Genomic DNA, 13,915 nt, shown 5'->3' with positions numbered 1-13,915 from the left:
CACAACTCTCAAGGTTAGTTTACAGTCATAGGATACGTTTTTCTGTGGGTGCAACCTGGAAGTAACTCAAATAGATGGAAAGCTAGCAAGCTAACAGATAGCTATTAGATAGCCAGTCAGCTAGCCAGCTAATAGGTAGCAAATAGATAGATAGCTAGGTAGCCAGCAACGGTGACCCCGTTCAACCAGGAATAACTCAAATAGATCAAGTTAGCTAGCTAGCTAACAAATCACTAATAGATAGCCGGCCAGCTAGCCAGCTAATAGATAGCAAAAAGATAGCTAGCTAGGTAGCCAGCAACGGTGACCCCGTTCAACCAGGAATAACTCACCGGGTAGCTCCGTGGTGGCGCCCTCCATTTCCATGGTGATGTTCTCGGAGCTATCCGCCGTGCCGATGGACGCTTCCGATTCGGGGGTCTCGTCGTCGGACGCTCGCGGTTCCAAGATCAACATCTCGTATGTCAGTTCCTCCCTTCAAGAATTACAACAAAATTAGACAACTTTAGTTTTTTTTCGTCTACCTATGGCCTACCTATGGTTTACCTATGTGAGCTAGGAAGCTAACAGCATGTTAGCTTTCTAGGTAGCAAGCTTTTAGCTTTCTAACGAACATATAATCATCCATGTCCTTTCTAAGCGCCTTTCAAAACTCTCAAGGTCACTTTACAGTCACAGAATACATTCGCTAATAGATAGCTACCTAGCCAGCTAAATAGCTAGATAGCTAAATGATAGCTAGCTAGATGGCTAGCGAGCCAGCTCGCTAATAGATAGCAAATAGATAGTTAGGTAGCTAGCTAGCTAACACATACAGTAATAATATATGAATAACTAAATCTAGATCTCAGTTGCCCAATTAATACTAGCTCGCAAGCTAACAGCTAAACTAGCAAACAGCTAAACTAGACAGCAATCGACTCAAAAACAAAACCATGAATAATTCTTGAATCAAGGAACTCACAGGAGTTAAGATACGATCTTTTTAGTTGTTGCTAACCACCAAATGCTAGCACACAAAAAAATGATAGTAGCTACGTTAGTTTTTCTGCGTACTTTTCTCTCTGCAGACTCTCGATCTGCTCGGTGAGGATCCGTTCCTCTTGCCGCATGGCGAGATGCTGCTGCTCGCTCAACGGAACCTCGGCCATTTCCTCGCCGCCCGCCCCCGCGCTCCCACCGTCCGCCATCGGGAGGCTCGGTCTGGGGCTTAGCGGCGGCGACGTCGTCGTCGTCGTCGTGCGGGTACTCCCTTGTCGAACGCGACTTTTGCCCTGAAAGTTTGCACGCGGACAAAAAGAAAAACAAAAGGCAATCATCTTAATACGGCGGATCAGAAAGGCACACGATAGCTTGTTGAAAAATACACTTTGGATGTTCACGGACAACGGACAGATGTGCTAATCACAATAACACCGCTAACAAAGTGGGAGGGATGCTAGTAAGACACACACGCACACGGAAAAGGTGTTACCTGCCGTCTGGCACAGTGAGGCTGCGTGTTAGCCAGTTAGCAGAAACAGAAAATGAATAAAATAATATTTTAATCCATTTTTTTCCTCCCACTGAACATATTTATCAAACTAACACAACACAACATTGTTAGCAGTTGCTATTGCTAACAGGAGGAAATAAATAGAATGTTGTGGCAGGCACTAGGACCATGCCTCTCGTCAAGCAGGCATACAGCAGGGGGCGTGTTTAACTTAAAGATGTTTTGGCGCACTTTCTGATGACTGCTCAGATCCACTTGTTACTATTTTGTGTTTTGGTTTTCAAACAGGTTATGGTTGAAAACTGAGGTACCACTGTATTAGTAACACTCTATATTATTTTGTACCTTTTTAACCTTTTTATCAATATGTTTAAAAACATTGTATCGTTTTGCTAACACAAGCTAGCCGCACGGCGCCGATCGGCGGTCGGTGCGGTGCGACGAGGCGCTCACCATGGACCTCCTGACGTGGGTCAATCGGCTTTTGGCTTTGCTCTCGGCGAACTCCAGACTGTCGATGTCCTTCAGGCGCGCTTTGTACTTGCTCATCTGTTCGGTGATGATCAACTCCACGCACCTAAAAATGAAGTTTTTAAAGACCACTTTGAAAATGCGCAAAAAAAAACAATGTGAGCCGAGCGGACGTACGCCGTGGTCTTGCTAATGTCCTGGACGCTCTGCAGGGGGTCGATGGTGTCCGGGCAGCGCAGGACGCAGGGGGCGAACACGATGGCTAGCGCGTTAGCCGACATTCTGTTGGTGTCCTCCTGCAACGTGATCCTGAAAGCGAAAAATTGATCACCTTTGGAATTGTTACATTTCAGATATCCAAAAAAATAAAATGATGTGCAATGGCATCATGCTATTTCCCCCCTCTCCCTTTCAAATTAAAAGCATAAAAAGATATTAAAAAGTCAAATGATCACAGATTTTATATGACAGAAAGTAGGATTACATTGCAATATCGCAGTTTAAAAAACATTTATGAATTGAATTGAGAATTACACTTATATGTATCAAAATTATTTCAAACATCATCACTTGCTTGGGAAATACAATATTCAATAAACACATCAAACTTGTTCCCCATTAATGACACATTGACGTAAATGCCCTTTTCAATTGTTGCATTCGTATTCATTTGATGGGAAATTGATTTGCTAACCTTTGAATTCATTAATGTATTTATTTATTCGTTTATTTATCTATTTATTTATTTATTTATTTATTTATCTATGTATTTATTTATTCGCTTGTCCATTAATTTATTTATCCATTCATTTATGTATGTACTGTATGAATGTACTGTATGTACTGTATATACTGTATCTACGTATGTATTTATTTATTTATATATTTAGTTACTTGTTTTTTTACTCATTTATTTGTGTATTTGTGTGTTTATTTATTTATCTATTATTTATTAATGTATCTATTTACTTATTTATCCAATTATTAATGTATTTATTGCTGTATTTATTTATTGATGTATTTGTTAATGTATTTATTAATCTATCTTTACATATATTAATTTATTTGCTCATTTATCTGTCTATTTATTTTATATATTTGTTTATTTATTATTTTAAATCATCAATTTCTTGATGTATGTATTTGTTTCTCCATTGATTGATTGCTTGCTCACCTGACCAGATGGAAAATGAGGCGTTCCAGCGTGCTGAGGTGCGTTCGACTCAGCTGCTCGATGACAGAGTAGACGCCTCGGATCACCTCCCTCTTATCCGATTGACCTGAAAAAAAAAAAAATCAAATTCAATCAATAAATCATTTTTCAAACGACAATCGCTTGACGTGGACAGAAAAGTCAGCTGACCGACCCACGGCTCGAAGAAACTCCTGGTAGAGTTCAAAGGTCATGAGAGGGCTGGGCAGGTCGCGCAGCCATTGCTTGAGCACGCTGGCGATGACGTGGATGTTGTAATCGTCTAAATTCACGCTGCTCACGTCTGCAATGCAACGGACGACCGACCACATTTGACCTCACTTAGATACAAATAAAGTTTGATGATTCAAAAAAATGAACCGGGCGTCAAGATGGCAAAAAGAAGCTTCAAACGCGCTTCGTGAACCACTTGGAATTTCTCCCCAGGGAAATAGTAATAATAATAATAATAATAATAAATAATAATAATAATAATAGCAGTAGTAGTAATAGTAATAGTAGTAGTAATAGTAATTATAATAGTAATAATAATAGAAACAATAATAATAATAATAATAATACATTTGATTTATAAGCGCCTTTCAAAACTCTCAAGGTCACTTTACAGTCACAGGATAAGTTTTTCTGTGGGTGAGCAGCGGCAGCCACACGCTGCCAGCGTTCACTCAACCCAGAATTAACTCAAAGACATAGAAAGCTAGCCAATAGATAGCTAACAGATAGGCAGCTAGGCCTTCACTCCACCCGGAAGTAACTCAGATAGAAAGCTAGCTAGCTAATTGATGGCTAAGTAACTTGGATAGAAAGCTTGCTAGCTAATAGAGAGCCAGCTAGGCCTTCACTCAACCCGGAAGTAACTCAGATAGAAAGTTAGCTAGCTAATAGACAGCTAATAGATGGCTAAGTAACTCGGATAGAAAGCTATCTAGCTAGCTAATAGCTATTTGAAGCTCACCGGTGTCCAGGCCTTGTCGCAGTTCCTTGATTTTATTGGTGGAGCCCGACTTCCTGTAAATGCCTTCGGTGTAGAGGCCGTGCATCTCGATGTAGTTGATGAGCTTCTCCACCAGTTGCGGCACGTTACGTTCCTCGCTGGTCAACCTGGAGAGCTCCACGGCAAACTGACGAGGCGACAGCTCCGGATCGTACTTGGGGGACACACGCACGACACTCGCATTAAGAAAGCAAAAACAAAACAAAAAAACCATAACAACAAGAATGAGCTTGAAGAAACATTGGCGGTTGGTTACCTTTTTACTGCACTTGGTGGCCATTTTGGAGCAGCACTTCCTGTGGCAGGCGTAGCGGCAGACTGCAATAAAGCACGCAAAAGATCAAGCTAAATTGTGGCTCCTCCCAAGCTAAAGTGCTAGCTGGAAAGCGCTAACCCGATAGAAAATGGCGTTCTGAGAGATGGCAGGTCCTTTAATTGAATTTTTGTGCCCCTTTTTGTCAGGGAAGTAAGTTAGAGGGAGGAAAATGAGGAATGGCGGCGGGCTTTGGCGCCTTTTCTCACAAGTTGAACATGAGACCTTTTTTTTTTTTTTTTGGTGAGGGTCGAGCGAGTGCAGGACGTTTGGCTGTGCGCTTGTGAGAGCAACGCGGACACAATGAACGCAGAAAAAGAAATCAACATTTGCATGTCGTGAAGAGTGAATTTCTCTATTGTGAGACCAATAAAGGTCAGGGAATGGAATCAAATCTAATATAATGGTGACGTGAGCAGTAGCGAGACGATTGTCTTTTTGTCTTTCTTTCTTTTTATATAGTTTTATTCTTTTCGTTTTATAGACAATAATATACATGTATATATGAAATATATATATATTCATTGTTTTTTATGATAAATATATATCATATACAGTAAAGTCTCATTATATCGATATTCTCTGGAGTGGGAAAAAATATCGATCTAACCGGGACTATCGATATATCCGATTTATCGATTTATGTAAATTTTTATGTAAATTTTCTCCTTGCGTTCATAGAAATAGTAGCGTAATAAGCAGTACTATCCACATACATACATACATATACATACACATATATATATGGCGCATAATAAATAAAGAGGGGTGTCTTGTACTGCGATAGATTGACAAATATTCATCTGAACTTCCATTGCATTGTGGTTGATGAAAATAAAGTTTCATTGTTCAGACAAGAAAGAAAAATTAGTCAATAAGAAGACGCCTGTCGGGGACGCGTCTTAATTCTTCGAGTGTTTTTATTTTCACGCTCACGTTTGCAGACGCAGGCTCGGTCCATCATCCAGATGAGCGACGAGCAGTACTCGCAGTAGGTGGGGATGCTGTACTGCGTCGACTTGAAAATATGGCCGTTGTGCTCTTCAACCTGCAGCCCAGAAAAGCGGGAGTCAGTGGGGGGCAGCAAAAGTCCGCATCAAGTGCGCATACATTAAAAACAAACTGCTGTGAAATGTAAATTTCTCCACTGCGAGACTAATAAAGGCTAATCCAATCCAATACATCCGGCTTTCGATGATAAACTCACAATTTCGGAATCCTTCTTGCGTGATTTCTTGCGCTCTCGTTTGGTCGCCTGCAAAGAAACCAAACATGACATTTTCCGACTACAGTGATCCCTCGGTTTACGAACATTTCGCTTTACAAACGTTAAATTGATGAACATTTAACCTATTTTTCAGGATACGCACGGAGCGCCACAATGAGCGATGTGTCGTTCGCGAACGAGCCCGTTCTCCTCGAGAAAATGGCAGCCGACTCATTTTTGTCCTCTATTCCCCGCCCCCAGTCTTCGGTTAAAGCCACGTGATTGGTCATGAACGCAGCAGTGAGGGGAAATCCCGTGACTGTAAAGTGTCTTTGAAAGTTTTGAAAGGTGCTTCAAAATCAAATGTATTATTATTAAGTGTTTGATGCTGATGAAAGCAGCCACTGCATTCCATCAAGCCATCAACAACCATCACAAAGGTCAATAAAACCACTTTATTATACAGTACAGTTAATGTCTTTAATTATAATACCATAGCACATTTATTATACAGAAAATAAGGTATATTTTGTGTAGTTCTAAAAAATTAGAAAGTAGAAAATGGTGTCTTAGGGGGACCTGGGAACGGATTATTCTCATTTTAATGGTTTCCTATGGGAAAGACATTTTTGGGATACACACTTTGTCTGGGAACCAATTAAGTTCGTAAGCCAAGGTGCATCACTGACGTCAATAAATCTTGTTTGTTTGTTTGTCCTCACCCTGCCGATGGTCCCCTGGCTGGGTTTGTACTCGGTCACGAACTCGTCCAGGAAGACCTTGAAGGTGTTGACCCAAACCTTGACGGGCGACTCGCTCCAGTGGCGCTGCTCCAGCCGCATGCTTTTCTCCAGGATGTGCTCGAAAAGGGCGTACAGGTCCTTGTAACGGATACTTTTGCCGTCGTCCATCTGCAATCGGTCACAGAAGACACTTCTTCACGAGATGTCACGTTTTTACATTTCATCGTGGCCGTTTTTGATGATGATTATTATTTATTTTTTCCTGCAGTACAAGTCATAAGTGTTTTAATGTACTGGGCCCAACCAAAATCACACTGACAGAGTAGATCGGCTTACATTAGCTAGCTGGCTATCTATTTGCTATCAATTAGCTATCTGGCTATCTATTAGCTGTCTAGCTATCTATAAGCTATCTATCCAGCTGGCTGGCTATCTGTTAGGTATCTAGCTGTTTATCTGTTAGCTATCTATCCAGCTAGCTGCATGGCTATCTGTTAGCTATCTATCCAGCTATCTGCATGGCTATCTGTTAGCTGTCTATCCAGCTAGCTGGCTATCTACTAGCTATCTATTGGCTAGCTGGCTGGCTATCTATTAGCTATCTAACAGCTAGCTAGCTAGCTTTTTTTATTTGAGTTATTCCGGGTTGAGTGAACGCTGGCGCATGTGCCTGCCGCGGCCCACCCACAGAAAAACCGATCCAGTGTAAACTTGAGTTTTGAAAGGCGCTTATAAATTAAATGTAGTATTATTGTCATTATTATTATTGTGTTATATTAAAAAAAACATTTAATTTTCTGTGACTCACTTTACAGTCACAGGATCAGTTTTTCTGCGGGTGAGCAGCGGCAGCCACACGCGCCAGCGTTCACTCAACCCGGAAGTAACTCAAATAGATAGAAAGCTAGCTAAGCTAGCTAGCCAATCGATAGCCAACAGATACCTGGCTAGATCGCCAGCCAGCTAGGTAGTGACTATATAGCTAGCTACATAGCTAGCTAGCCACCCAGATAGCTAATAGATAGCAAATAGCTATCAAATGATAATAATAATGCTAATAACAATACATTTCATTTTTCAGCGCCTTTCAAAACTCTCAACGTCACTTGACAGTCGCAGGATAAGTTGTTTGTGGTGGTAAGTACGGGTGGTCGTAAGTTGAGTTGGTCGTAAGTCGGATGTTACCTGTATATTTTTGTGTTTAAAAGGGACTCACAGCCAGGGCGGAAGAGTACGAGTTGAAGATGTTGATGCGGAACTCCTTCAAGGCTTTCTTGAAGACCACGTCCACCATGGTGTCCTTCTTCCCGTTTTCGCTTTCCAACTCGGCGATCTGAAAGACCAACAAAGTCATCTTTGGACGTCACCACAATCGGAGAGCGCCTTCCACATGCATTCAATTTCATTTTGTTACTATTGTGGACCTTCTTGAGGAGGAAATCGTTCATGGCGCGATAGTCGTGCGCCGAGCTGAGGATGTGCAAGGCGTCGTTCTGCCACTGGGCGGGTTCAAGGGTCACGCTGCTGATCTTGAGGCTACGCCGACGCTTCATCTTGGGGGACGGCTCCTTGTTCTCCTTGCTGTCCCGCCTCCCCCGCGGGGGGGAGGACGTCTCCACGTCTGGACTGCGAGGGGGGGACGGACGATCTGATGGACAAACGATCATGATTCTATCTTGCTAGCTATCTATTGACTAGCTATTAGCTGCGACACCGGTGAGCTTGAAATATCTGTTAGCTATCTATTAGCTAGCTATCTTTCTATCCAAATTACTTAGCTATCTATGAGCTAGCTAGCTTTCTATCTGAGTTACTTCCGCATTGGGTGAAGGCCTAGCTGGCTATCTGTTATCTATTAGCTATCTATCTTTTTATCCGAATTACTTAGCTATCTCTTCGCTGTCTATCAGCTAGCTAGCTTTCTATCTGAGTTACTTCTGGGTTGAGTGAAGGCTTAGCTTGTTAGCTATCTATTAGCTAGATATCTTTCTATCCAAATTACTTAGCTATCTCTTCACTGTCTATTAGCTAGCTAGCTTTCTATCTGAGTTACTTCTGGGTTGAGTGAAGGCTTATCTTGTTAGCTATCTATTAGCTAGCTAGCTAGCTAATAGATAAAAAATATAAAAAAAAAACAAAATGCGAACAAATTTGTGAATGGCGCTCTACGTCATATTTTCAAATCCCGAATAAATTTGTGAATTGATGACTAAACACAAAGAAAAGTACATGTTGGCTACTTTGATAGTTTTATAAATGAGGGCGTGGTTTACATTCTTAGTTTGTTTCGTTCGTTCATGTTTTATTATTATTTTTTTTCCTTACCTGGCATCTCAGCGGCACTTTCCGTTTTGCCGGCTAGCTTCTCCCTGGACACTTTCTTCCCACTTTGTTTGCTTTTGCTCCAGAATCGCATCTTTCCTCTCATTCTGATTTAAAAAAAAGAATAAGAAATAAAATATAATATTCACAAAATTAAAAAAAAAACACACACACAATTTAGGGTACATTTCTACGGAAGAGCATTCGGGCCAGGTTCAAATAGATTTATTTTTTTAGAGATGGGGTATTATTCTGACAAAAAAAAGTCGCAAATTTGGTAGATTTGCGACTTGAAATCTATCAAATTTGTGACTTGAAATCTATCAAATTTGCAAGTTTGAATCTAGCAAATTTGCGGCAAGACATTTTTTTTGGTTCCGTCGCATTTCCAAAACCACTTTGGATGTCCGAGTACTCGGTGTGCATGACGGTTCCGCTCCCCGCCGCCCACCCGCACGTTTTACCTGCCATCCTGATTGGAGGTTTTCCTGAGCGCCTCGACTTTGCCCAGATCCCCCGATGACATGGTCTTATGGATCTTCTTGGGATCTTGGTGGGAATCCTGCGGAGGGACGACATCGGATTGACGAGGCAGAACGACGCGGCGGCGGTGGTTCTTCAAATGTGGTTTTCATGCTCTACCGAACGTACATTAGTGACAAGGACAAAAGACGGAAGTAAGCCAAGCTTCGGATCAAGCGTCGTTAGTTGAAACTTCGGAAGCGTTCCCGGCATGCATCAGCCGGCGTATTTTCTCTCGACGGGGGTTGATGGTGAAAGTCCCCGTTCGAATCGCTTCGCACGTCGTTATAAAGAGAACGGGCGAAGTGAGAAAGGCCCGCCCCCCCTTGCATTGGCCCCGCCCCCACCCCGAGATAGTCGACGGAGTTGGTGAGAATACGGAGGAGGTTCCGCGATTTTTTTTGTTTGTTACCATCTGGGATTCACTGTGACAGTCGGGTCGGGGGCGGGCCCGCGGGGGGCACAGGGCGGGGCGAAGCGTACGAAAGTGGGCGGGGACGTAGTATTCGTCGTCGTCGTTGTCCGACTGCGTGGCTCCTTCCGAGTTACAGCGCGTGAGGAAGTCGGAGCGCGTCCGGGACATGCGCGCTTTCTTTTGGGGGCCCGGGCGGCCCACCTGTCGCCGGGGCAACCACAGGGACGTCAAAAACGCAACTCTTGCCGCGTTTTCACAATACCGTCAAACTTTTGGGAGGGTAATTTCACTTGAAGGGGGACATACGAAGACATTTAACGTGCGGTCCAACCATCTCAGTTCTGGTCAAATTCAGTTTTCCAATCAAAATTTTGGGGTGTTTTTATGCCTCCGTTTACAACCAAAAATGGGGTTTCGTCACGTTTCATTGTGACCGAATTTAGATTTTTTTTTTCATGTTTTTATTTTTTTAATTTGTTAATTTGTTATTTTGTTATTTTTTAATTTTTAAATGTCCATTTTCCCATTTTAACCAATTTTTCATTTTTCATTTTTCAATTTTTGGATTTTTGGTATTTTTTTATGTTTAATTTTATTTCTTTAATTTTTATTTTTTTTTGTTTTTTGTACCTGGTGTCTTCTCGTCCAATTCGGGTTTCGACCAAAAATGTGGGTTTTTTTATGCCTCGGTTTACAACCAAAAATGGGTTTTCGTCACATCTCATTGTGACCGACGCATTATCCTCGTATAGGGTTCTATTCTGAGCTGGCGTGTTGGTATTGTTCAATATTGATTACAAAAAAAAGCAGACAGAACGGACTAACAATTTTTACATTGATTATAATGGGAAATGTTGTTTTGGTTTTCGACCAAATCGCTTTTCGAACAGGTTTCTGGAACATATTATCATCAAAAACCCTTGTTTTACTGTACACCACGTACAGCCTTCTAGTCTAGTCTAATTTTGTTTTCGACCAAAAACTTTTGGGTTTTTATGCCTCAGTTTACAACCAAAAATGGGTTTTTGTCATTGTGACGTAATTTTTTGGAATGTTAATTTTATTTTTTTTTTAACATTTTTTTAATGATTTTTTTTAATTAAAAAAATAATAAAAAAAAACATTTAATTTTTAATTTTTACGGACGGAACGGATTAACAATTTCTACATTGATTATAATGGTAAATGTTGTTTTGGTTTTTGACCAACTCGCTTTTCTATGTTTGACTGTACCTGGTGTCTTTAAAAAATGGCTGTTCGTCAAAATATTTTTCTTGCGCATTGAGGACAAAGACCGCAATAGCAACGTAGCGAATTGGTCATTCTTAAAAGTTAGCCATTTTGATGCCAGAAGTCTCTAGTCGACTCGGTTTTTGTGTGTATGGAAATAGAAATGTACCTCTCTGGTTGTGGTATCATCTCTGAACATGGACAAAGATCTTCCCTGGTTCACCAAATCCTTGTCGGACCTGCAAAGGAATATTTGCAGTCAAATACGTGAGGTATGATGGGGGCTACCAGAACCACTTGGTGACGAACTGGAGTGGAGACTGAGGTTGAAGGTAAAGCCTCTGATTTCACAAACAGGATTTAGAAACCGTAATCCGGTTTTTCGTAGCATCTCGGCTAGATTTTGGAGTCGAGGGGTTCTCCCGCAAGAATCTACAGTTGGTCCAAAATGCTGCTGCTGACCTCCTAACTGGAGCTTGTAGGAACCACCATCTGGGTTCTTGGTTTCGTTTCAAGGTCAGACGCACCTCAAGGCTGGTTAGCAAATACTTTTGCCAAACGGTACCTGTGACAGGAGCTAATCTGGTCCTACCGTTTATTGGACTTACTTGGAGAATGGAAGCTTGCGTCGAGGTGGCAAGAAGACGGCGTTACAGGGCTTCTCTGTCATGTTGACAATCACGGTCTGGGCTGAGCTCTTCTTCTGGGCTTTGGGCGGTTTTGTGTCAAGGAGTGGGCTCGGGAGCCCCTTGACACCGGGTGAGGGCGTCGTTATCTTCTGCTGACTCGGGTGGACGGAAGAAATGCTGGCTTTGGGCGCCTTGATGTCCCCTTTGGAGGAGCAAAGACCAGGTAGTGTTGGACTGGCTTTGTGAGTGGTTGAAGGCGGTGTAGTCCTTTCATTTTGCGGTTCAATCGAAGATGCGACCTCCAACCCTGATATGTGTGTCCGTTGAGCACCAGGAGTCGGTCCTTCTGGAGTATGGGGTACCGGCAACCCCTCTTCTAGAGGACTCTCTTTTTGCATACTGATCAAGACCACAACGGGCTTTCGAGAGGTGGACTCCCTTCTGTCCTTGTACGATTTGCTGGGACTTTCACAGTTTGGTTCTCGAATTGGACTTTGGTCAGAAGCGATGTAAAATGTTGCCCGGTGACCCTCAGTCCTGCCAGGGGACTCCATCTTGGGCGTTTCGTTGTGGTTCGAATCTGTCGCTGGCTCTTGAGCTCGGTACTCCGTAATCCAACATTCCGGAGGCGATCGAATAGCGCCCGAACCTTCGGTCTCCATGTCCTCGACAGTGAACATCTCAAAACTGTCAAGAGAGCCGAGAGGCGATGGTCTGCGATCGTCCTCCAGGGGGAAGGTGCTGCCGTCCGGTGCCGCCTCTCCTTGGCCCGCTCGAACCTTGAGAAGCTCCAAGCTGAACTGCGCCTGTTCCAGTTCTCTCATTCGCCTGCTCTCTCTCTTGGATCGAGTCTTGTGGTTGGCCTCGTCCGCACTCCTGCTTTGATCCGGGTCTCTCTCGGCGAGTGCAGAGTCTTCCGCAAGTTCTCCGGAGAGGTTGCGCACTCCATCCTGTTCCGACAGGGTCGAGTCGTCATTGAGTCCTTGAATGACAGACGCCGACCGTTCCTGCTGCTGCTTCAGTTCTTGGAACCTAAAGATTTGGAAAAGATTGATGACCAAACTAGTACAATTCAGATCTAATACTGCGATCGTACTATTTTGTCTACCTGCAGCGGGCCAGGTAACCCCGTCCCATCGCTTGCAGGAGCGTCACAGTCCTGTAGGTCTCACAGTATCGTCTCCTCTCCACGAATCCCCTCCAGGCCGACTGGACCGCGATGGCCGCCACTGTCCTTCGCCGGCGGTAGATCCTCCAGCTCCTTTGGATAGCGACCGCCGAGCGGCGCCATCGCAGGAACGTTCGGCGCTGCCTGCAGCGCCTCCACGCAGTCTGCAGGCACACGACTGCTTGCTCCTCCAGCCTCAGGTACACGGCGGATTCTCTGCCAAGGCAGCGACGCCACCAACGCTGGAGAAACGGGAAAATGAGGTCAAAGTCGTTTGACGCCGCTGGAGTGAAGGGAAACGAGCGTTTGTGTACAAACCTGGATGACACCCGCAGCCAGCCTCATCCTGACAAAGTTCTTCCTCTCCAGGACCGCCCGGAAGCGGCGCTGCAGCATGACGATGCGCCGTAGAACTTCCTGGTGGAGGAGTGTCTGAAGACGCTGGCGCTCCGCCTCACGCAGGAACACCTGAAGGCCGGAAGGAAGTTTGCGCTCACTCAAAGTCGTGACCAGAGGACACGAGGAGGACTTTGCAGGCGCCGTTACCGTGGTGTTGCCCACTTGGTAGCCGGCCGGCATCAGATGAATCTGCCTGAAGAACTCCCTGATACCCGACTTGGTTGCGCTTGTGCCTCGAGGCAGCAGCACATGAAAGTGACTAACAAAATCCTGCAAAGAAGATGGCCGTCAAATGTTGTTCGAGAAGATGGTCGCCAAATGGCGTTCTAGAAGATGGCCATATTCTCGAACGACAATTGACGGCCATCTTGTCAAACGACATTTATATAAAAATGATGAGTATTACCTGGAAGGTGTACTTGATGCTGTATCCCGACTGACGGATCCGGACGGTTTCTAACATTCCTGTGTATCGCAGCTGTCTGAGAACTAAGTTGTCATTGAAATGTAAGGGGAGCTGAGAGAGACAAAAAAATAATCATGTTCTGGTTTCACTTGAAGAACAAAGTAAAATAAATGACATTGGGGCAATTATTATTATAATTATTAGTATTTTTACCTTCTCAGCATTGGAGCGGATGCATTTGACAAAGTAGGGCTCTGATTGGTTGAGAGTCTCCATCAGTTTACTGAGGGAAGCCTGCAACACGCAACACATTCAAATACATAAATAAACAAATAAATACAAATTAACAATTAAAAAATAAAAAGATATATATATATATATATATAAA

The 13,915-nt window shown here is 43.4% G+C and overlaps 1 protein-coding gene across 4 annotated transcripts in view; it reads right to left on the bottom strand.

Moving 5' to 3' along the window:
* Window positions 1-13,915, bottom strand: part of LOC148897354 (unconventional myosin-IXAb-like) — a 52,550-nt gene that overhangs the window by 4,069 nt on the left and 34,566 nt on the right. Inside the window, exons 19-42 of one of the 4 annotated variants that reach the window (XM_088995924.1) lie at window positions 13,741-13,821; window positions 13,528-13,638; window positions 13,269-13,391; window positions 13,041-13,190; window positions 12,663-12,964; window positions 11,534-12,586; window positions 11,095-11,164; window positions 9,693-9,896; window positions 9,223-9,320; window positions 8,762-8,865; window positions 7,861-8,084; window positions 7,653-7,769; window positions 6,416-6,604; window positions 5,694-5,741; window positions 5,423-5,534; window positions 4,430-4,491; window positions 4,135-4,327; window positions 3,334-3,462; window positions 3,141-3,246; window positions 2,144-2,275; window positions 1,949-2,072; window positions 1,475-1,495; window positions 1,057-1,274; window positions 333-475 (exon numbers count right to left, since the gene is read on the bottom strand). In XM_088995924.1, coding sequence (XP_088852050.1) covers window positions 333-475; window positions 1,057-1,274; window positions 1,475-1,495; window positions 1,949-2,072; window positions 2,144-2,275; window positions 3,141-3,246; window positions 3,334-3,462; window positions 4,135-4,327; window positions 4,430-4,491; window positions 5,423-5,534; window positions 5,694-5,741; window positions 6,416-6,604; window positions 7,653-7,769; window positions 7,861-8,084; window positions 8,762-8,865; window positions 9,223-9,320; window positions 9,693-9,896; window positions 11,095-11,164; window positions 11,534-12,586; window positions 12,663-12,964; window positions 13,041-13,190; window positions 13,269-13,391; window positions 13,528-13,638; window positions 13,741-13,821 — 4,114 coding nt within the window. Of the gene's footprint in view, window positions 1-332; window positions 476-1,056; window positions 1,275-1,474; window positions 1,496-1,948; window positions 2,073-2,143; window positions 2,276-3,140; window positions 3,247-3,329; window positions 3,463-4,134; window positions 4,328-4,429; window positions 4,492-5,422; window positions 5,535-5,693; window positions 5,742-6,415; window positions 6,605-7,652; window positions 7,770-7,860; window positions 8,085-8,761; window positions 8,866-9,222; window positions 9,321-9,692; window positions 9,897-11,094; window positions 11,165-11,533; window positions 12,587-12,662; window positions 12,965-13,040; window positions 13,191-13,268; window positions 13,392-13,527; window positions 13,639-13,740; window positions 13,822-13,915 lie in introns of those variants that run through there. The other 3 variants (XM_088995925.1, XM_088995927.1, XR_016114928.1) reach the window with 3 other exon arrangements.

The sequence above is a fragment of the Hippocampus bargibanti genome, linkage group LG05 (genome assembly GCF_051943395.1).
Source record: "Hippocampus bargibanti isolate YZ-2025 linkage group LG05, ASM5194339v1, whole genome shotgun sequence".
Taxonomy (NCBI): domain Eukaryota; kingdom Metazoa; phylum Chordata; class Actinopteri; order Syngnathiformes; family Syngnathidae; genus Hippocampus; species Hippocampus bargibanti.
The sequence above is the reverse complement of the archived record's forward strand: the minus strand, read 5'-3'. Positions and strand labels throughout refer to the sequence as shown.